Source organism: Ahaetulla prasina, chromosome 6 (genome assembly GCF_028640845.1).
Source record: "Ahaetulla prasina isolate Xishuangbanna chromosome 6, ASM2864084v1, whole genome shotgun sequence".
NCBI lineage: Eukaryota > Metazoa > Chordata > Lepidosauria > Squamata > Colubridae > Ahaetulla > Ahaetulla prasina.
The window spans coordinates 98,969,669-98,993,579 of record NC_080544.1 but is presented as its reverse complement, the minus strand read 5'-3'; the positions used below and the strand labels follow the sequence as shown (position 1 = coordinate 98,993,579).

Genomic DNA, 23,911 nt, shown 5'->3' with positions numbered 1-23,911 from the left:
TGCAGAGAAGAGCAGCAAAGATGATTAGGGGACTGGAGGCTAAAACATATGAAGAACGGTTGCAGGAACTCGATATGTCTAGTTTAATGAAAAGAAGGACTAGGGGAGACATGAGAGCAGTGTTCCAATATCTCAGGGGTTGCCACAAAGAAGAGGGAGTCAAACTATTCTCCAAAGCACCTGAGGGTAGGACAAGAAGCAATGGGTGGAAACTAATCAAGGAGAGAAGCAACTTAGAACTAATTTCCTGACAGTGAGAACAATCAATCAGTGGAACAACTTGCCTGCAGAAGTTGTGAATGCTCCAACGCTTTAAGTTTTTAAGAAAATGTTGGATAGCCATTTGAATGAAATGGTGTAGGGTTTCCTGCCTGGGCAGGGGGTTGGACTAGAAGACCTCCAAGGCCCCTTCCAACTCTGTAATTCTATTCTATTCTAAAATGGCTAACCTCTGATTCCTGAGAGAGTCTGTGGAACGGTTTTTTTCCCCCCTCCAAAGATATTTGTAATAGGACTCATTAAATACAGCTTTGAGGTTTAGAGGTGCCCCAGATGATTCAGAGTTGAGCTGGTCTGCTCCCCAGATACTCTGTTGTGAAGTCAAAAATGATCATAAGTAGATAGGGATACTTTAAGCAAGAAAATCATGGGATATTTCAGGTTGAAACATTTTGCACACCTCTCCTTAGTTGTAGCAGTTCTTCACACACACACACAAAAAATGACTTTTCTTGCTTGGGAAGATATGATCACCCTACCAAGTACAAAGAAAATTTCATGAAACACGAAAGCTTTGAGAGGGGATGTGCATAATTCACCCTTTGCACATCACTAAACCAGAGGAAGCATGCTCTGTTTGAAGATTAGAGATTGTTAGAACATGAAGTAATAGAATAATGTTTATACTTTGTATTCCAGAGTGAAGGTACGCTCCTAGCAACGGGGTCGTATGATGGTTTTGCAAGGATATGGACTAAAGATGGTAAGAGCAACATTATTAGTCCTTTTCCCTCTTTTAAAGATAAAATATGACAGGAGGAAGTACTTCAAATGCTTTTTGGTAAATCAGGCAAAATATAATAACTGGTGTCCTTTAATTTTTAGGTAATCTCGCCAGCACGTTAGGACAGCATAAAGGTCCCATATTTGCATTAAAATGGAATAAGAAAGGGAACTTCATTTTAAGTGCAGGTGTGGACAAGGTAAGACAGCATTGGTTTATTTGAAATACATTGCTGCAGATAAAATTATGAAGATAGTTTAGGACAGCAGTGTCAAACTGGCAGCCAATGAGCCGGATGCATCACATCACCAAAAAAAACAAAAAAAAACATGCAGGTCACGCCCATTCCAGCACTGCAAAAAAACTTTGTGATATGTCACGTGACATGATCGAGTTTGACACCCCTAGTTTAGGATATGGAACACACAAAATGAAGTGTTCTTTAGAAAGAATACAGGTGTTTTAGTTGTTTCACTTTACCATTAGCAGCTAGTAAGCATAACAGATACCACTCTTTTTCTAAATAAATTGGGGGCAAGTCTAGGAATGCAAGTAGTTTTCTACTTACAACCACAATTGAGCCCCAGATACCTACTTCTAAGCAAGGCATTTGTTAAGTGAATTTTGTCCCATTTTATAATCTTTTTTTGCACAATTGTTAAGCGAATCACTGCAGTTGTTAAACGGATCAGGCTTCTCCCATTGACTTTGCTTGTTGGAAGCCAGCTAGGAAGGTTGCAAGTGGTGATCACATGATCCCAGAACAGTGCAACTGTTACGAATACGTGCCATTTGCTAAGCCCCCGAGTTTTGATCACGACCATGGGGATGCTGCAACGGTCATAATTGTGAAACATGGTCATAAGTCCCTTGTTATAGTGGTGTAGCAACTTGTGGTCGCTTAAACAACAGTGGTAAGTCAAAAACTATCTATATAGTCGTTATAGACTTTAAATTATGGAGTAGTTGGTGCTCTCTACGCTTGATGTTTCATTAACCGAGTAGGTAACATCTTAAGTGCTACAAGACAGCACTGTGCATTTACGTAGTTGGATATTGAAATATCTGCAAGAAAACAATCAAACTCGGAGAACACTGAGGGTTCCACAGTTCAACCCTGACTTACAATTTTTTTTTTAGTTAAAAAAGCTGCAATAGTTATAAACCTAGAACATACAGGTAACATATGGCAGTGAAAAGAAATTTTTTGATAAGGAAAACCTACAATTTATATCCTTCTTCTCATTAGCCTTTAAAAGGGAATCCATTCTTTAGAAAATGTAATCTTAAATATTGTTTCAGTTGATTTTGTAAATTTAAACATATTCAAAATTGTAAAACTATTTTATGGTTTTTGTTCCATTTTTCAATTTAGACCACAATTATTTGGGATGCACATACTGGAGAAGCCAAACAGCAGTTTCCTTTTCATTCTGGTATGTATTTTCTCTTCAGATTAAAGAAGGAACAGCTCATAAACCAGTGTTTTGTGACTTAGTTAATAATAGTTTTTGAGGGGGTTTTGTAGTGCGTGTACGTGTGTTTATGGGTGCGTGCACATTTACAGTTAGCACATATTTCCAACAGCACTACTAGTTGATATTCCAGCTAGTTCAGCTGTGGGGAAATTGCAGGCTCCTTTAAAAATAAAATTTCTATCTTTTTTCAGATTTCCTCTTATTGACAGAAAAAGGAAACTGGTTTAATTTATTTTCTCTTGAATTGAATCAGTTCAACTTCTAGTTTGCAGTCTATTAGAGTAGACTGCTTTCTCGATTCTTGACTGGATTTTACTTAAAACAATGATTTATAATCTTCACATTTCATTATACAGGTAGTCCTCATTTTAACATCCAGCAACCTTCGTCCAGCATGGGTCCAGCAACCATTTAATGTTACAGTGGTGCTGAACAAAGAGACCTACAACCAGTTTTTGAAGTTCTGGCCTTTGCAGTGCCATCCCACCCTAATCAAATGAATAAAATTTGATCCAGCTCACACTTCGCAATCGACCAGTGTTCACACACATTATACACTTCTTCCTATTCACTCACATGCACCATGTCCTACTTCTCCTTCTTGTTTGCACGCACTGTAATGTCTTCTCCCCAGTCTTGAGATTGCGCCACTCTGCAACATCCATACCCTCCATGTTTGGCTTGCACTGGGTCTTCCCCCTTGTGGCAGTTTCACACTCATTACTTAGGACTCCCACTATTTCCCACTCAACAGCCTGCAGAACTTGGGGTTATGACAGCAACTGCCTGGATCACTAAACAATGCAGTCCCGTGACATTATGCTTAACAACCACATCACTTAGTGGTGGAAATTCCAGTTCTAATCGTCACTATAATTTGAGGACTACCTATAATCTTTCAGCGCTAAATAGTGCATATTGATTTTCATGTCATGTGTACCTCTTATATTCCACACTAGTTGTTTCATATGATGAATTTTCAGTAATGGAGCGAAAACCTTTCCTTGTTAGAGCTAATCCTTCCATAATGCAAATATTTCAATAAGTCAATGCCAAAATGTCTGGTGACCTTCAGAAATCAATGTTGTCACTGATACTTTTCTTGTTAGATGCCAAGATGGGAACAGTGTAGTATTGGTATATCCGGTGGTTACACCACAATGCAGCTTTCTCTGTTCTTAGGTTGTAGGTTATAATTTTGTAAGAAGATTGTAGTGTAGGAATTTCCCATGTACCGTTGAATTGGAAGAAAAGTAGGATATAAATATGACAAAAGCAGCATATATACAGTAGTGACCAAAATTGTGGGAAAAGTGTATTCTGATTTTTTGAAAAGTTTGATGGCTAATAACACCACTTTTGGGGGGAGTTTCAAGATAATCATATTCCACTGCTGGAATGGCCTGGGAATAGCCCAGACCTTCACCCAATTCAAAATCTATGGAGCCGACTAAAGAAACTTGTTAGTCAGAAGCGACCCAGCAATAAAACCCAGTTAATAGAAGCAATCATTCAATCTTGGTTTCACATAACAGTTGCAGAACTAAAAGACTTGGTTTACTCCATAGGAAGACATTGCAAGGCTATGCTAAAGGTTACCCAACTATTAACTGACATGGTGATAATTTTTGTGTATATCGGGTTTTTTTACATGTTTCACTTTTCTTCTTTATACTGTAACTGCTATTCTAATAGCAAATCCTTCATAAAAGTTATTGCATTACATTCTTGATTAAATTATCTTTCCATTGATATATAATTTTATGGTACTACTCCAAAAAAAAGTGATGTTATTAGTTAGTTTTAGAAAATACAACCAAAAGGTTTCCACAATTTTGGCTACTACTGTAAATCTGATAAATTAGATAATACAAATTCTGATTAATTATCATATTCACAGCTCCCCTTCAAGTATAAAACAGCCTCTCCTTGAACCTTCCCAAAATGAACTTTGCATTATACTTTGCATTCCAAATTCTGTTTGCTCTAAACTGGCCAGTCATCTCATCATTTTCGTTTGCTGATGATGGAAAAGATGATTTATTTCTTCTGACTTTTTTCTTTCTTTTTTTGTCAATAGCACCAGCGTTAGACGTTGACTGGCAGAGCAACAACACATTTGCCTCCTGTAGTACAGATATGTGTATTCATGTCTGTAAATTAGGTCAAGATAAACCCATCAAAACCTTCCAGGGCCACACAGTAAGTAATTTTTCTTTAGCTGTTATCCACATAGTTCTAGTTGCATGTGTGAAGCAAAGTAAAAAATACTCTGTTCAAATCAGTCTATTCCAACCCATCATGCACCCTCTAGATGTGTTACATTACAATTCCCATAATTACCTATTTGGAGGCCATCAATAACAACAAAGGTTGAAGCACAATTTGTTGTTCTTTCTTCCCTATTCCCTTAGGTAGAATTTGTCAAAAGTCATACTTCCCAATAAAAAAAATATGTCAGTTTTCTATAGACATCGAACATATTTCAAGAATGAATTCAACTAGTTTTCTGGGAAAGCAAAGGTTATGTTCCATTCAATTTCTGCAATTTGTACACCCTTTTTTTTTATTTTATTTTTTTATTTACATTTATATCCCGCCCTTCTCCGAAGACTCAGGGCGGCTTACAGTGTATAAGGCAGTGATTCCCAAACTGTGAGCCGCGGCTCCCCAGGGAGCCGCGCCACCGCCACAAGGGAGCCGCGAAGAGGCAGCGTCCGCTCCACCGGTGCCGCGAGATCCCAGACGACAAAGCCGGACACGGCCGCAGCGACCGGGACTCGCACACCGCAACTCGGGACAACTCAAAAGCCAAGGGACCCCGCAGCCGCACCCACCCCAAGGGGCAGGCCACAGCAGGCAGGAAGACGGCAGACGCCGACGACGGACCAAAGGAGAAGCGCGAGCTCCGGCCCCGCCCGCCCGCCTGAACCACAGCGCCCGCCCAGACCCGCCGCCTGACGAAGCAACGGCGCACCTCCCCTCCAGTCTGCCCGCGACGCCACTGGCCTCCCAGACCACCCGACACGCTGCCCAACACGGCCGCGGCCACCACGCTCGACGGCATCGGGAAAGAGGGGCTGCGCAGAAAATAGCAAAACCACCCCGTTAGTTCCTCCCAGGTGAGCCAGGCTGGAGGCGAGAACAGCCACCTCCTCCACAAGGCGGAGACCCGAGGGAACAAGGGGATCGCGAGAGGCCAAACTCCGAGACCTAAGCAGGACCCCACGCCTGGGAAAGTTCCACAGAGGCCGCTCCCATCAAAGGAGATGGCGTCCATCAGCAAAACATGAGTATGCCAAACACTTTGTAGAAACAGACTTTTTGATTAAACTCACATACCTATGTGATATCTTTGAAAAGTTGAATGTGTTGAATCTCTCTTTACAAGGAGGCAATATGCACATTTTAAAGTTAACAGAAAAGATTTCAGCTTTCAGAAAAAAATTCAGAAAAAAAGACAAAAATTAAAAAAAAATCGGATGTACCTATTAAGGGAGCCGCGGAAAAAATCCGAAGTGTTATGGGAGCCGCAAACCGAAAAAGATTGGGAACCTCTGGTATAAGGCAATAGTCTCATTCTATTTGTATATTTACAAAGTCAACTTATTGCCCCCCCAACAATCTGGGTCCTCATTTTACCTACCTTATAAAGGATGGAAGGCTGAGTCAACCTCGGGCCGGGCTTGAACCTGCAGTAATTGCAGGCTACTGTGTTCTAATAACAGGCTACTAACAGCCTGAGCTGAAGTCCGTACGCTGTAGCGGTAGAAGTTGTTGTGTTATGGTGATATTACTTGGAGGATGTTCTTGGTCGGGGGGAAGAGAAGGTCCCAAGTACTAAGCACCCTTCTGTCGAGCGCCAGCAAAATCAGGAGATCCAGGCAGTTCAAATGAGTATAAATGAATATATGTATTGCAAGCTTAAGCTCTCTACAAGAATCTGGCCAACTGATGGTCAAGGGAAATGAGCGGGAGATAAGAGAGGTATTTAAGATGGGATGGACCTTAGATCTCTTGCAGGCCCACAGGGACTTGTGACTTATGATGCGTTTGAACCCTCCCTCAGGCTCAGCCTGGTCATCTCTTACACCTTCCTACTAATTTTTTATTTATTTATTATGAAATGTATTTGCTGCCCAACTCACATCAAACAACTCTGGGCAGCTTACAGCATAAAAACATTAAAATCATTAGATACCAGATAACAAAGCAAATAAAACCATTCACACAAGATGGCAAAGGAAGGACCGGGATCCAGGAGAAGAGAGATGGGATCAGGTTTTAATTAACAAACAATTTTCCAGTGTGAAGCTCCTCCATTGGGTCCCAAGTCATCTGGCAGAACCAGATCTTAAGCTTCTTTTGAAAAGTCAGAAGGGTGGGAGGTCAATTTCACCTCAGATAAGATATTCCAAAAGCAGGACCCACAGCAGAGAAGACCCTTCTCCTGGACTCTAAATTACATTTTAGTAAGTATGTTTTGTGATACTGGCCCCTTAAAGATTTAACCTGCTGTAAAATTCCAACATACAAACTCAGTCAATTCTGCTTTTGCCCCTAGATTACTTCTAGCCAGACATTTTCACTATATTTTCTACATTGTCCCCTTCCTGTTTTTTTCTTGAGCTGGGAAACCGTTCTCCCCCCCCTTTTTAATCTGATGTTTCCCTTATAAAGAAAACCGAGATGCCAATCTCTCTCTTGCTGCTTATTTTCAGAATGAAGTAAATGCAATCAAATGGGATCCCACTGGTAATCTTCTGGCTTCTTGTTCCGATGACATGACTCTAAAGGTAAACGTGCATTGCCGCACTGGGTGATTTTGGACTCCTTTTGTGAAATCATTGGGAAAACAGCTGTCTCCCATCTATGCTCGTCGTTTTAATCTTTATTTCTGTATCTACTTGATTGCACTGGGGAAGTCCTAGCTGCCTATATCTGGCTGAGCTCTACAGGTGCTATACGACTCCTGTTCCTAAACTTGCAAGAGTTGACAATGTGCAAAAGGACTTAATTGCTTTCTTGACCATAAGAAGGTGCACGCTTCTGAGTAAAAACTAGGAGGAGATAGAGGAGGAGGAGAAGTAGTGGTATTTGTGCAACACTATGAAAGAAGATGAACATTCAGCTTCTCCTCTAGGCTGTTGTGACCCAGGCCCAAGTAGGTAGTAGTAAACGCAATCAGTTCAAAAACAGGCAGACTTTATTAGAACAGCTGAGAATTAACTCATTCTCAGCATCGTCCAAACTAAATCAAAACAAATTCTTCATAACACAATTCTTACTCACTTAGGCATAAACAACAAAACAAACCTATTTTATTATAACAGCTGGGAATTACTTCATTCCCAACTTAGTCCAAATTAATTCCAAAACAAGTCCTTCAGAAAAAGTCTGAAGGACCGTATCATAAACGTTGTCTTCTTTGGCACCCTGCCAAAGGCTTTTCTTGGCAAAGCCCCACGAAGTTCAGAACAAGAGATGCAGACTCAAAACAGATGCAGCAGCGTTGCTTTCTTACAAAGAGCCGTTGCTGCTCTTTTAAGCCTTATGGGAAGGGCCAATCATCTCCTGGCCTTACTCCTGAGTCATCTTTTCTGCTTTAGCTGGTTTTGCCTTCTGGCAGCTTTTTGCATGTGTGCACTAGGGACAGGCTCCTCCTGTTCCTCTGCCTCTCTGCTGTCCGCCTCTGGAGGCTCCAGAGTCCGCGCATCACTCCCAGATGGTGCTGGCCCCATCTCTGCCTCCAATGCAGAACCTTCATCCGGGCCTTCCCCTGACTCCAGGACTGGCCCATTGTTCTCCCCAGCCTCCTCACTCTCCAACTCTGCTGTTAGTTCCATGGGCTGCTGGCAGACCACAACATACGGTAGAAATTGTATGTTACCTTATAAATAGTCCCAAAAAAGGCCTTTGTTCTATTTTTGTAAGATCAAGCTACCATAAGTTGATATTTCGATAAAGTGAATCCAGATAAAAAGCCCGTGGTTTAAAAATATAACTTCATTCTTGAGTATTGCTATCTCATACCTGAGATATAAAAACTGTTCTTTTAAAAAAACAAAATTAAAATAAACTTTTTTTCTTTTATTGTGTTTTGCTTTAAAATCCTGCAAGATTTATGAGAATATCTTTTACCCGGAGGCTCCAGTTAGTCCAGAATGCAGCTGCGCGGGTGATAGAGGGAGCAATTCGGAGCTCCCATGTAACACCCATCCTGCGCAGACTGCACTGGCTGCCTGTTGTCTTCCGGGTGCGCTTCAAGGTATTGGTGACCACCTTTAAAGCGCTCCATGGCTTAGGACCGGGATACTTACGGGCCCGTCTACTGCCATCTTCTATCTCCCAACGACCGGTGCGTTCTCACAGAGAGGAACTCCTTAGGGTGCCATCAGCCAAGCAATGTCGACTGGCAGCTCCCAGGGGAAGGGCCTTCTCTGTGGGGGCTCCTACCCTGTGGAACGAACTTCCCCCTGGACTTCGACAACTACCTGACCTCCGGACCTTTCGCCGCGAACTTAAGACTTATTTATTCCGTCTTGCTGGACTGACTTGAATTTTTAAATTTTTAGCTGATTTTATGGGTTTAAATTTTTATTAATTTTACAGGGTTGATTGTATTTTAAAATGGGGCCAAATTGAATAAGTTTTTTAATGTTTGTTTTTAGTATTGTATGCGTTGCTGTATTTTATTTTGGCTGTAAACCGCCCTGAGTCCTTCGGGAGAAGGGCGGTATAAAAATTAAATTATTATTATTATTATTATTATTATTATTATTATTATTATTATTATTATTATTATTATTATTATTATTATTATTATTATTATTATTATTATTATTATTATTACCTAAAATTAAATAAAGCCGATTGTTGCTTTCTTTATTCACTTTTCTATTAGATCTGGAGTATGAAGCAAGATAGCTGTGTTCATGATCTGCAGGCCCACAACAAAGAAATTTATACTATCAAATGGAGCCCAACAGGGCCAGGAACAAACAATCCAAACGCCAATCTAATGTTAGCAAGGTAAGGTTTCCCCTGTGTAGGAGAAAAAAAATGAAGGCAATAATTTTGCTTAGTGACTTTTCTGAGCTAGTCTAGAAATTGTTCTATTGAGATTAAATAGGGAGACCACACAGTATTCTGCCTCTTGAATATAGAAATGGTTCCACAAGTGTGCTTCAGGATTTTTATAGGAAAATTTGGAAGATACTCAGAAATAATACCTTTTGTGTTGTGGGGTTCCTTTTTTCTTTTTCCTTTTTTTCCTTTAGAATTTTAATGTGTAACCCCATTGACTCAGATTACCTCTAAAGAACATAGTGGATTTGCTACCATCATCAATCCCTTTCCTGATTTGGAAATTCTTTTATTTATTTATTTTTCATATTTTAATTACTTTTTAACAAATAAGGTAGCATGAATAGATGGAACATTGGGGAAGATAACTGTCCCTTTTTAAACATAAACAGGAAATCTAATTCACATTTATTAAATACATTGAAATCATGGGACTGGAGATATATAGATATAGATACAGAAAAACACTATAAATATAAAAAGTGTTTTTCTGTCAAAGCACCTGGTCTGCCCCAATATGGGAAAGAGCATACTTCTTCCCTTTCGCCTTTCAACTCCAATCCAAGAGACCTCAGGCAGTTGCTTTCACGACAAACTATTTTGTACCAAATTTGTGTTTTGCTGATAAAGAAATAAAGGGAGACTAGTATAGATCTATTTCAAGCTATTTAGCTCTCATCAGCTAGCCATACCTATATATATATAGTTTGCGTAGGGCCACGGTGGCTCAGTGGCTAAGCTTGTCGATCAAAAGGTTGGCAGTTCAGTGGTTCGAATCCCTAGTGCTGCGTAACGGGGTGAGCTCCCGTTTGTCCCAGCTTCTGTCAACCTAGCAGTTCGAAAGACGTCAAAAATGCAAGTAGAAAAATAGGGACCACCTTTGGTGGGAAGGTAACAGCATTCCATGCGCCTTTGGCAGCCACATGACCACGGAGATGTCTTCAGACAGCACTGGCTCTTTGGCTTTGAAACAGAGATGAGCACCGCCCCCTAGAATCGGGAACAACTAGCACATATGTGCAAGGGAAATCTTTACCTTTACCTATATAGTTTGCAGCAGTTGTTAACTGAAAGCCGTGAACATAAAGCAAATAAATTCTCGCCAATGAGTGACTTTTTGCTGAAAATGTGTAGATTGTGACTACAGGATGCTGCATAGAGCTGTAAACATGAGTCAGTTGCCAAGTGCCCAAAATGTGATCACATGACCGTGGGGGAGGGGTTACAGCTGTAATTCAAAAATGGGTTGTAAATAATTTTGGGGCATCAATCGTAACTCTGAATTGTCATTAAATGACAAGTCGTAATGAGGTCTACCTGTAAATGGGTTAAAATATGCTTTTAAGTTACACCTGAAAAGGAATCATAGTAAATTATATTTTATATGGATTGCCAGCCCTACTTATCCTGCCAGTTACCATATACTCATGAACCTGCTACACTGACAGATGTTGGTTTTCCTAAGGGTAGGACTTCCAAAGCATCCATTAATATCTCGGCATAGAGCCGAGGTGGTGCAGTGATTAGAATGCAGCACTGCAGGCTACTTCAGCTGACTGCTAGCTGCAGTTTGGCCGTTCAAATCTCACCAGCTCAAGGTTGATTCAGCTTTCCATCCTTCCAAGGTTGGTAAAATGAGGACCCAGATTGTTGGGGGGAATAGGCTGACTCTGTAAACCGCTTAGAGAGGGCTGTAAAAGCACTATGAAGCGATATTCCCATCTCTCTCCAGAATATAAACTAGGCGAGGAGGAGGAGGTGCCTTGTAATAGCATGCTTAGAATGATGGTTCTAATACCCAATCATCAAGTAGCCAACCATAGCAATCTTATATATTACATAGCACCAGCATTCAGCATCATGTACTTGAATTATAACACAAAGTCCTTTTTTTCACACACTTCATTGCTGACTTCTTCAACAGTCAGGTAGCTCAATGTCACCTAAATTGAGGCGGCTTGATATAAAATGACTGAATGGTAATTGCTTTTCTCATTCAAGATGCGCAGAACTTCTATCCCACTCAGGAACAGTATTCCACATTTTTCCAGGTTCTCAGAAGTTCTAGAAATGTAGAGTAACAGCCAGTTTTGCATAGTCACCACCAAGAGAGAGAAGATGTCCAATTTGGAAGTCAAGAGTCTTTTTTACGATTGTATTGGGAGTCCCCCAAAGGTGCTTTTTCAGGGGACAACTGAACTTTTTTGTTTTTTCTTTTCTTCTTCAGCTCTGACAGGATAGTGGGCAATGGAAGGATATCCAATGGAAGGATATGCACTAATCCTGTTGGAGCTAAAGAAGCTTCTTGGATAAGAAGCGAAACGTCTTCGAAGAAAAAACAAGAAAGTCCAGTTGCCTCCTGAAAAAGCACCTTTGGGACAACCATGACCTGGATGACTGAGGATCTCTACAGACAATTATAGTGGGAAGTGCAATTTATGAATAAATGTATAAATTACAGTTAAAATTAATAATTATTGTTCTCTTGCCTCTGGTAGTGCATCCTTTGATTCTACAGTCAGGTTATGGGACGTAGACCGAGGGATTTGCATCCACACCTTGACGAAACATCAAGAACCTGTGTACAGTGTAGCTTTCAGTCCTGATGGTAGATATCTGGCCAGTGGTTCTTTCGACAAATGTGTACACATCTGGAATACACAGGTATGTCTCCTGGAGCACTTGTAACTTTATCAACTTATTTTTTTATTACATATTAAAGGTTTCTCATGGCCTTAATCAGATCATACTAAAAGGACAGCTTCAGTGGGAAAGACAGAAGGATGACATAGTTATTCCTTACCGTTAAAGAAAAGCAATTTGTTATATCTCAGATTTGAGGCAGTGCAGATCATTTTACAAATTAGGCAATGAGGGCAATCCCTGTCTTTTCCTCATATTCTGAACACTTAAAGTTGACTACTGTAATTTTCATCTCTTCTCACCACCCACCAGAAAAACCAAAGCCATCTGTAAATAATCTGTGAGAAATATTTTGTACTTTCTCTGCCATTTATTCAGTTCTAAAGTAGCAAAAGTTTTTCAGAGCTGGCTTTTAGGAGTGTTGTACTTGCTACACTTATCAGTGGTTCTTACAAGAGGGTGTGCCTTTTTTTTCCTGGGCAACCAGGAAAGGAGTTCTGGTGGCCCAGTGGTTAGAATGCAGTATTGCAGGCAAATTCTGCCCAAAGCCTGGAATTCTATCCTGACCAGGCTCAGGGTTGACTTTACCAACTTCCGAGGTCAGTAAAATGAGGTCCCAGATTGTTTGAAGCAATATACTGAGGTTGTAAACTGTCCAGAGAGTGCTGTAAAGCAGTATGGAATCTATAAAAGCCAAATATCACTCACTCATCACAAAATTACCAGAATGGTAAAGCCTACAAACTTGAAATTTGCCACGTATGTTCCTCTTGACTTCTAGGTGCTCGCTAAGAAAGGATTTTTCGAAATGACCATCAGATCATTAGTTTGATATTCGGTATTATATTCACACACTCTTGATGCTAAGGAGTTAAGATGTTCTACTCCCCCTCTCCCACCTGAAAAGAACTCTGTTCCAACTGCCAGTTGCCTCTGATGATAAGGAGTTAGACGTTCTACTCCCCCTCCCCCACCTGAAAGGAACTCTGTCCCAACTGCTAGTTGCCTTATATTAATACATTCTGATGCTACAGAGTTACACATTCTACATTAAGTTTCAGGCTTTAAGTGTCAATTTATCACACCCAATCACATAGTTTCATAGTAAAGGACAGGCATCCAGCTAGTGATATATAGGTTTAAGTGCTATTGCTATTTCTTAAGTGCTGTTGCTATTCCTAAGTAGCACAAATGGACCCAGGAAAAGGCTCGACTTCTTTAAAGGGCTGTTGACAAATACAACAAGCACTTTTCCTGCTTTGGAACAAAATTTGAGAACATCTCACAGGTTTATCCAGCACTGTATTTTCCTAATGCCCGCTCCAGAAAGAACAGCTGGGCCATTAATTATTTGCATATTGCTTTGACTACACAGAAACATAGAACACTGACAACAGAAGAAAACTTGTGATCCATCAAGTCTTCCCTTTGAGGTTTTTTTTAATTTTAGTTTTATTTTTTTAATTTTAAGCATGTTAAAACTCAAGTTAACTGATGATTGGCCCACTATCTCCACAGTTGGTTCCAGTTGGTTCCAAGTACTTACTCTTTCTATGAACCAATAGTTTCTAACATTATTTTTGAACTTCCCTCCTGTGGTTATGCCCTCCGTGTTCTTGATTTTTGCTTAATATTGAAAATACTTCTGGAAGTATCATTTACACCCTTCATGTATTTAAAGGTTTCAATTATGTGGCCCCTTTCCCTTCTGCCCTCCAGGCTGTACATACTCCGTTCCTCCAATCTCTCCCGATACATATGTTCATTTGTGCCAGGAAATGCATACCTGCCGGGAAAGATAATCAGTTGAGGCTTATAATACTTTTATTACTTTAATGTCATTGTGTTCTATCCCAACCTCTTGGCTTTATTCTTTTTCTAGACGGGAGCTCTGGTGCATAGTTATCGGGGGACAGGAGGCATTTTTGAGGTTTGCTGGAATGCAGCAGGAGACAAAGTTGGAGCGAGTGCTTCAGATGGTTCAGTAAGTAAAGCAAAATGAGATCTTACACTTGATTCCTTTTATCAGACGCCAGCATCCAAATAGGCTGGATATGCTTAGGTCCTGCTTTATTTCTGTAAAGTGTAGGGTAGTACTTGGGATTTGTAGAATTTTTCTCCTACAATTTATTTAGTATTTTTTTAAAATGAAGATAAAATATTAAGCAATCAAGCCAATAATCCTAAGCAAGGCGAACCCAAGAGTTTTGAAGAGGTGAGAAACGTTGAAGGAAACTTCTTCGAAAAATCCCATCATATATACCTTCAGGAAGTTTCTAAAAGAACCCATAACAGGTAATCCTCAACTTAAAAACAGTTCATTCAGTGACCTTCACAACGGCACTGAAAAAAGTGACTTATGACCATTTTTCACACTTACGACCTTTGTAGCGGTCCCATGATCGTATGATCAAAATTCAGCCGATTGGCAACTGGTTCATACTTATGACCGCTGCTTTTGTCCCAAGGTCATGTGATCAGTTTCTGCGACTTTCGGTCATGCAAAGTCAACGGGGAAGCCAGATTCACTTAACAACCATGTTGCTAACTTATCAACTTGCAGTGATTCACTTAACATCTGTGGCAAGAGAGATTGTAAAACCGGGCAAAACTCGCTTAACAAAATGACTCACTTTAACAACATAAATGTTGGGCTCAATCGTGGTTGTAAGTCAAGGACTACCTGTAGTAGGGTTTACAAATTCCCTTCACTGAATACATCCCAAAGAACCATAATTCCTCTTTAAAAAAATCAGTATCAAGATATTAAAAGAGATGAAAAATATTTTGTCTTGTAATGTAAAGGCAATAAATATGACAGAAGGCATATTTAGAAGGTTTACAAAGATACTGAAAAGGCACACTCTTGAGTGTTGAACTATCTCTACCAACATTGACAGGACAAGACACTACTAGAATATAAACTGAGAGCAAATCCCACTCCCTACTAGCATTGATGATGTTACCTAATTTGGGTAATGACATGTCTGCAAGGAAACAACCAAGCTCCAGAGAGCATCAAGGACCACTCCAGGGGTGAAATGTTACCGGTTCGGGTTGGTTCGCCTGAACCAGTAGTAAAAAAACCTCTAAAAAAAGTTCTGACGATCGCACCGCACAGCTGATTGTCGCACAGCTGATCGTTGGAGCTTTTTTTTTTTTTTTTAAACTACCAGTTCGCTGGAACCAGTAGTAAAAAGGGCCGGTGAATAGCGCAGGCTGGTAAAGCCTGTTATTAAGAACACAAAGCCTGCAATTACTGCAGGTTCGAGCCCGGCCCAAGGTTGACTCAGCCTTCCATCCTTTATAAAGTAGGTAAAATGAGGACCCAGATTGTTGGGGGGGCAATAAGTTGACTTTGTAAAAATATACAAATAGAATGAGACTATTGCCTTATACACTGTAAGCCGCCCTGAGTCTTCGGAGAAGGGCGGGGTATAAATGTAAACAAAAAAAAAATGCTTTAAAAAGTTACGATGATCAGCTGTGCGACAATCAGCTGTGCCGCGTGATTTATATTCACTGGAAAGCATGAAATCCTGCTTTCTAACAAATCTAAATCGTGCGGCACAGCTGTTTCCCCCTCGCTCGCTGTTCTACTTACCTTTGCAGACTCAGAAAAGGCTTCTTAGCGCCTGCGGTGCGCATGCCCTCAAAGCGAACCAGTGGCAGACTTCAGAGCATTTCATCCCTGGACCACTCATATTTGTAATGAGTGTAATAATAGTGCATATTTTCTGAATTGTAGGATGCCCATTCTTTTGTTGTTGGTGTCCAAATCTAATTTTCTGAAACCACTTTCCCCTCCCCCTCCCTTTTTTCCCCCCTTCCTCCCTCTTTGCAGGTTTGCGTACTAGATCTACGGAAATAGCGCTACTAGTTGGAAGCCATGGACCGACTATGAATGTGTACATAGCCAAAATGACTGTCCCCACGACCCATGTACTGCTATTGTCCCAACTGAACCATGGCCAGTCCACTACAGCCAAACCTGAAATAATTAAATACATGTACTGTACATTTTCTTTTTTTTAAAAAAAAAAGCAAACGATTATACCCTGAAGAAGATGACAGAGTGACGTCACAGCTTGTGAAGCCTGTTCACCAAGTGCTGGAATTTGCTGCAGCCCCCCCCCCACCCCTCCTCCCCCAAAAAAATTTGGGAGTGGGAGGAAATTTAAAACAAAAAAACAGGACAAGAGAGAAAGAGAACCGAATTATGCAAGCAGCCCTTTGAGAGTATCAGATTGAGGAAAGCTTATGTATGGCTTATTCTTTTTCCTATCTTCTTTCTCCTCTTTTCTTTAATTTTGCCCTTTTTGAAACTTTTGTTTTCCCTTCTTTCTGATCCCTTCCCACCACCCCAATAGGTAATGAGCAGGTTTGGGGTTTTGTTTTTTTTCATGTATAGGGAAAACAAACTTGCATATCCCTGCTACAGTTGATTGGTTCATTGCTTCTTCCCGTTGTGCTCTTAAGTTTTTTATTGATGCTTGAAGCCGGGATGTGAAATCCTTTTCTAGGTTGTGATAGATCTTTCCACTAAGAATTGGAGGGAGGGGAATCCTTTTCAGCAGTTCTTTCCATTCTTCCTTAACTTTATAGACATCTGATAAGAGTTACTCAGATCTTCTTCCAGTTTAGATAAGGAGGAAGAAAACAAAACCCATCCCGACAAATGAGGATCGAGTTTCCTTTATCTTTTCGTCAGATCCAATAGTTTACAGGCTACTTCAGATGCTGCACTTAGTCATTTTGTTGGTGATGACAGTTCCAAAAAAGCAACAGTCCCCCCCCCCCCCCCGTCTTGAGACTAAAGAGTGTGCAAATGGCAAGAAGACACATATATTCTTGAAATAGGATGCCCACAATAGGGAATCGTGTCATTGGCTTGGAGACCTTAAATGGTATGGGTGGTGAGTCTTTTGTGTGTTCAGATCTTGGGGAAGGAGGTAATAGGCCTTGATGGCTCAGGTAATCCCAACCCACCTGTGGTCTGTACATTCCTAGTTTAAGCAAAACAGAAGAATTGGGGCCTCTTTTTCTTCAAACCCACGATCATGGTCCATTTGAGTCGCGCTGTGAAAAGCCAACCAATGGAGTAAGATAGAAGGATTTGTCTCATTCTCAGTTTGGGCAAATGTTTCTTGCTACAACCTCTACGAATTTCCCCCTGTTTTTTTCAGTATAACCAAATTCCCAGTTTGAAAGTAGTTTCGGCCTTTGGGGACAGCGCTTATTTCTTTTTTCTTTTTCTTCCTTTTTTCCTCTTTGTACAAAAACACATTTGAAGCCTCTTTGCTAAAGACTTTTCTGAAGTAAGGCAAGTTGTTTACTCCCTTCAAGATAACTCTTTCGCTGGAAATTCTCTCCTTGCCCCTCCACAAAAGATATTGAAGAGGGAGAACTGAGCAATATTTGCAGCAGGGGATTAAGTTCCACTGGGCTGGTGAAAGTTCCCAGTGAATGGCTCCTCATATTATTATTTTTTTAAATCAAAAGAAAGGAGAAACATCCCCTGGCAAAAAACTCTCTTTGCTTCATGCTTTTTTTAACTACCAAATGACTGAGCTTCCATACTAGAAAATAGTCTTGCACTAATTTTTCCCTGTTGCTCCCCCATTATTATTATTATTAATTTTTTTCCTGTGTGCTTGTCTCCTTTCACTTCATCACACCACCCTTCAAATTTAGATTTAAGTGTAAGCTGCTAATTGTTTTTCGGGAGAAAATACGATCACTACTTTGGAATGTCTGTGTTTCTTAATATCAAGTCTTGCTTTTCCTTCACATGAACACTCTGCTCGTGTTTGATCACAAGGGATAGCAACAGTGGGACTTTAGTGTGTGTGTGTGTGTGTGTGTGTGTGTAAGTTCAGTGCAAAGGCTGTCCTGTTCCATTCTCGTTTGATGCTCCGCGTCTTATGCAGCTTCCAACTTCCTAAACAAAGAGGGAGGTGTTCAGAGTTGGTTAAGATTTCACCTGCTTTCTACCTAAAGGAATGCTTTGTACTCATTTGCTTTGCCAAAGCGTTTTGGCTCTCCTTTTCAGTCGCAGCAACGCAGTGCAGAAATACTGAACTTCCAATCTTTTCCATTTTTGCTACTTCTTTCAGTAGGCAGCTCAGCAGATAAACCCAAAGCTTGAACCTCTTCCTTCGAAGATATAAACTGATTCCCTCTTTTATTTGTAAATTAGCCACCATATTGAATTCTCCTTTTCCCTCCTTCCAATGAGGGTTATTATGTTTTCTTTTTTTCAATGTGTGTGTGTGTGTGTGTGTGTGTTTCCATACATCATTGTGGTGTGTGTCTCCTTTCTTTTTAACATCAGGCAAGGAAATGCACACCAAAGCTTCATCGATCCAGATTTAAGATTAAGATCGAAGTTCTAAGAGAGAAAACGCTGCTTCTGCAGTAACTCCATTTTCTTGTAAGATTTAGCTCAATCTTCTATATCCCATTGCAGCTTTTGCTAAATCAGACAACTGCCTCCTGCCTCCCCCTCTTTATGAAGTACATTCTTTCAGCATTGACTTCTGCCACGTCTGTGTACAAGCCCAGAAAGCAGATCTTGAAGTAAGTCGAGTTTATCTACTTGGTAAGATAACCATAACCATTTTTAGCTGATTTATAATACACCATCATGGTTATTCTTAATGGGGGATTATAAAGTTACACACAGATTGCGAGTGAAGAAAAGGAAGATTTACACCCATAAGGACAGTCGTTCCATCCAATGATACCTCTGTATTAATTGTCTATAAGGTTTGGGAATAGGCTTAGGAGGTTAAGAATAATTTTCCCTGTAAATTATAATATGTAAGAAACTTAACCTGTTGAGTATCTGGCACTTGAAAAACCTTGCTTTTTACCGCTGGAGGTCCAGGACTGTGGCTGACCTCTGTCATTATTAAAATAATTTTTTAAAAGTTTAAAATATGTAAAAAAAAAATCTGTGCAATAATTTTAAACTGTGCTCCCAGGAATAGACACAAATGTGTTTTTTGGGGATTTTTATTTTGAGTATATTTAAACAGCATTTTCTTTTCCTTTAGCAAACACAAATGTCAATTGCACTGAATTTAAATCTTTTAAAAAAAAAGTCAGAGGTGATTCTTGATAGTACTTTTGTATTTTGATATGGACAGTCTGTTCGTTTTTCATACAAGCTCTTGAACTGATGTTTCAGCTTCCTTCAAAAAAAAAAAGTGTATAAAAAGGAGATGGTGTTTGAAGTCTTTTGACACAGCTGCAAGATTCCACAGCAACGTTCATATTTCTGGTTTTGCAACTGTTTAGCTCTTGTTCTTTTGGTTGGTTGGTTTGTTTTGATTCTAGCCATTTAAGTATGATATAGCATGTAGACTTTATTGAAGCTTCATTATCACAGCTGTGTTATCAACCAAGCCCTGGGCTGATTTTCCCCCCTCCTCCTCACATAATTTTGCTTTTAACACTATTCAAGGAAGACTGTTATTTTCTGTGGGCCAGATGTCCAGTCTTGCTCTTGAGTTCCACAAACCACATTCCAAATCCCCAAGTCCCACACCTGGCAAAAAGTAACTTCATTCCCATGGCCTGCAGACCCTCCCAGGCATTCTATGTTTCCATGCCACGATAAACCATTGCTGTTAAAAAGAGTATTTTCTGTTGGAAATAGGATAGTAGGTATTTTGGAGATTTTTCCCCGCCCCCTTTCTTTCATCGGATCTGTTTGTGCTGTCCATCTTTCTTCTCTCCCTCCACACTGCAGCTTCCCTGTCCTTGCATGGGTCATTTGGGGAAGGGAGGTTAAAGTGAGGGGAGGAGTTAGCAGCACAGCTTTAAAGCAACAACAACAACAACAACAACAACAACAACAGGTATTGCGGTAGGGAAAAGGGCCAGCTGTATTGTGATTGTTTATGTGATAGGCATTGAACTGAAAGCCTGGAGCTCTCCCAACTGTTGATGGCTGTCTTTTCATCAATGTGCCACAGTGCTGCTCCAATTGTGAATGGACTTCCTTCTCCTTTTCAGTAAGGCAAAACTTTGAGAATGTGGTATGAAAGGGGGGAAAAAAGCTGAGCGCAATAAAAAGAGCAATTCAAACACCCAAGGCAGAATAAACAGAATGGGAAAAAAAACCCCAAAGCTGCCATTCCTCATTTCAGGATATAACTACATGTAAGGCCTCTCCACCTTGTATTTTATTTTCAACACGAGCAGGGATATGGCGGGTTGAGAGATATCACAGTGTTCCTTGGCTATTCTTTAATTTGTCATTCACGTTACCACCACTGTTTTTAACTTGTGTGCCTGTGCAGGCTCTAAAAGCAGAAGTCTTGGCTGAACTGGGAGCACTAGTGAAGATGATGTGGTCTGACCCCTCTTCATGCAATGTAGTCTCCCATATAAGAGTTCTTCCAGTCAGATGACTTGAGCAATGCAGCTTTAATAATGTCCCTTTCCCATGCTTTGATTCCCTCCTGATACTAGTTAAAGTCTAGATCTGGCTTCCCCAATCTGATGCCCTTAAGATCATTGATTTACATCTCCCTGAATTCCCAATCCGCCATGACTAGAAATGGAATTTTGCCAAGACTAAGGAAGCTGATTTATGCATGGGTGTGCCATGGAGAAAAATCTGAAGCACAGATTGAAATGGGCTTCATGGCTGTTTTAATAGCCTGCATAAAATGAACGTTCATGCTTGAAATGACACAGCCAGAAAATGTTCTGAAGGTAATATTTACCAATTATTACAGTGGTTGAAGTTTGTTGGATTGTTTCAAAGTAGCTTGGCATTTAATTTTTGGATAACTTATTTTGGATAAGTTAATTGTGGGGGAAAAATTGGGAACAGCTGTTAACAACTTAGGACAAACTGCTAAGATGTTTTGGGCAGCAAGGGTGATGTGTTAAAAATGGGTGAAAATCTACTTCCACTTCAAATAAGATAGTGACCATTAGGATGTGGCTATGACAAAATGTCTGTCTCCATTTTCTTAGGTTTTTGCGTTAAAACTAGGGTATCCTTCCCAACTGAGTTCCCAGGTTACCAAGTTGCGGGAATAATTTCATCCAATTTACAGCCATCTAGATGGTTATAGTAAAAAAGTGGGCAGTTGTAGTTCTAATAAATCTTGGGGCCACTAGCTGCAGGAAGGCTAATTTAGGGTTCTTAATGTTACCTTTGAAAGCATTACTTTGTTGATTGGTTGTTAAAGTATTTTTAATTTACAGTGGGCCTGTAGCTCTGAGCATCTTTCTGGAAACTTAGCACCAAATCAGTCTGTGATTTGGGAATTAGGGTGAAAGTAAAATACCTTGCATCCAGATAAAACAAATTGAAGGCTGTTGATTTTTATAGTAAGGTAAATAAGATTGAAAAAGACCAAAAGTTTATACCAATTTGAATTTTATTTACTGATTATTTTTTTTGCAGTGTTAATGTGTTGGGGAAAAAAAAATTCAGCAGCCCTGTATTTCCTAAGTTCAGGAGTAAAAAATATGTAAAGCCCAAACTACTTTTTGCATTTTTATGCTGTCGATTGGTTTTCAGAAAGCAGCAAAACTGCAACATTGCATAATGGTCATTGGTCAGGTATGGTTTTTAAAGGTGAAAGAAAAAAGATAAGCTTAAAACTACAGACTTTCCATGAAATATGTAATTTCAAAGGAGGGGAGAGTGCATTTGGATATTTAGATGCCCTTTTCCAATTTTAGCTGCAGGAGAAGCTCTCAGATTTGTTGCGTAAGAAGCAGTGAGCAAAAAAGTAACATTGGCTAAGCCAAGGATTTTCCAGTACTGGGGGAGTGGATTTGAAACGCAGAAAATTATTAGCAAAAGGAAAGGATTCTGAATTTTCCCAAAAGGAGGGCAGCATTGTGGCACATGAGCAGTGACCGAATCTTCATAGTTTATGTCTGAAAGGATTGATGTGCAAACATGCTGAAGGACCAGCGCGCACCATAAAGAGCCCACTTCGTGTTGATTTTAATCTGTGTTGCATCTTGACTCTTTACCATCTCGTGTCAGCTGCCGAACTGCTGTCCTGCTTCTCTCAAGTAGCCTCCTTCCAAGCATTTCTTCTGTTGGCTTTCTGTATCTCAAGATTTATGTCCAGAAGTTGAACAGAGGCAGCAGGAAGACACCTAAAGAAAGCTCTAGATTCAGACAGCAGCAAACTTTTTTTTTTTTTTTTTTTGAGATGAACTGCTTTGAACCTACTCTTCAGAGGAAAACCTACAGCTTTTCTGGTATTTCCCCAGATAACAGACAGATGCCTCATTGTCAAACTCATAAATAAATCACAGCCACAGATGTCAATGCTGTAAAACTTGTCCAGCAACCATTACAACAAAGCCTCTGTTAGGTCTCCTTCTGTTGAGGTCTATCAAACAAAAGCATGATTTGTAATCATCTCCTGGGCTGCTGCTTTCTTTTTTTCTTTTTTCTCCTTCCCCCCGCCCCCCTTCCCTTCTTCCCATTTGTGGATAAATTCAGGAAAAACTTTTCTGTTTTGTTAACTGCTTCTCCAGTATGCTTTGCAATCTTGTTTCTCGACAGGCTACGGTAAACAGGTCAGTGATCTAGAATGCAAAAGTGGTCTCAGTTTTTTGTTTTTTTCTTTTCTTCCTCCCGAAGCTTTCTCCTTCTCTCCTGACTTTGACATAGTTGTAAAAAAACAAAGAAAGAAAAAGGTTGAATCTGGAGTTACAAATCTTTGGGGGGTCTATTTTGTGGTCCTATCTCTATAGCACTGGATAAAAAATGTCTACGCCATTTATTCAGATATATATATATATATATATCTGAGACATATCTGAGATATATATATATATATATATATATATATATATATATATATCAAGTTAAATTGCAAACTTATGCCAGTGTAAAACCAGCCCATGTGAGAGGTTGTTGTTTTTTCTTTGCTTTTCTACTTGTTCAGAAAGACTTTATCATTCAGTTTTCATGATTTATTGTCTAAAGAAGACTGATATAGATGTTCTATACTGTCCTGGACCCATGTTAATTACACCTTTTATGATGTACTTTGGTTCCACATCACAATGATTTTCTTCCCCCTCCCACCCACCCCTAAAAATTCTCTTTCTTAATCCTTTTTCCAGGCACATTTTTTCTGTTGCAGGTTTCCCTTCGCATTGTATTGCTCTGACAAGTGTAATTTGAATCAGATCTGAAAGAGGTCCAGAATAAAATATATTTTGATACGATGCCAGTTGAATGGTCCTTTTTTTTTTTTTTCCTTTTTCTTAAGGTTTTTTTTTTAAAAGTTCAGGGGAATTCATGAATTCATTCCTATGGGAGGAGCAACTAGACATCTTCCTCCTTCTGGGCCCTGTGATCCAGAGCGAACAACATACAGGCTGCTCAGTGCTTCTCGAGACAGGGGCGCGGGCTTGAAAAATCTCAGCAATGGGTTTGTTGTCCTGTTGCTGTGTGGGAGTGGGCATGGCCTCTTGCACCACTGCGGGTGGGAGACGGCTTTTCTGGAACCTCCAGGAGGGCAAAAACAGCCGCCTCCTGCCCTCCAGAGGCTGGAAACTGCCCACTTCCAGTACTTCCGGTAGGCCCATTTTTCACACTCCCCAGGCTCCACCGGCTTCCCTGGAGACTCCAGGAGGGGGAAAATGGTCTTCCCCTGCCCTCTGGAGGCTGGAAACGGGAAGCCCGTTTTTCATCCTCCCA

At 40.2% G+C, this 23,911-nt stretch overlaps 1 protein-coding gene across 9 annotated transcripts in view; it reads left to right on the top strand.

Moving 5' to 3' along the window:
• Positions 1–23,436, top strand: part of TBL1XR1 (TBL1X/Y related 1) — a 296,615-nt gene extending 273,179 nt beyond the window's left edge. For all 9 annotated transcript variants that reach the window (XM_058189221.1, XM_058189228.1, XM_058189222.1 and 6 more), the window contains 9 exons: positions 919–982; positions 1,105–1,202; positions 2,379–2,439; positions 4,562–4,683; positions 7,203–7,277; positions 9,386–9,513; positions 12,066–12,231; positions 14,093–14,194; positions 16,055–23,436. In XM_058189221.1, the coding sequence (XP_058045204.1) occupies positions 919–982; positions 1,105–1,202; positions 2,379–2,439; positions 4,562–4,683; positions 7,203–7,277; positions 9,386–9,513; positions 12,066–12,231; positions 14,093–14,194; positions 16,055–16,081 (843 nt within the window). In that variant the 3' untranslated portion in view covers positions 16,082–23,436. The remainder of the gene's footprint in view (positions 1–918; positions 983–1,104; positions 1,203–2,378; positions 2,440–4,561; positions 4,684–7,202; positions 7,278–9,385; positions 9,514–12,065; positions 12,232–14,092; positions 14,195–16,054) is intronic.
• Positions 23,437–23,911: the final 475 nt, after the last annotated feature.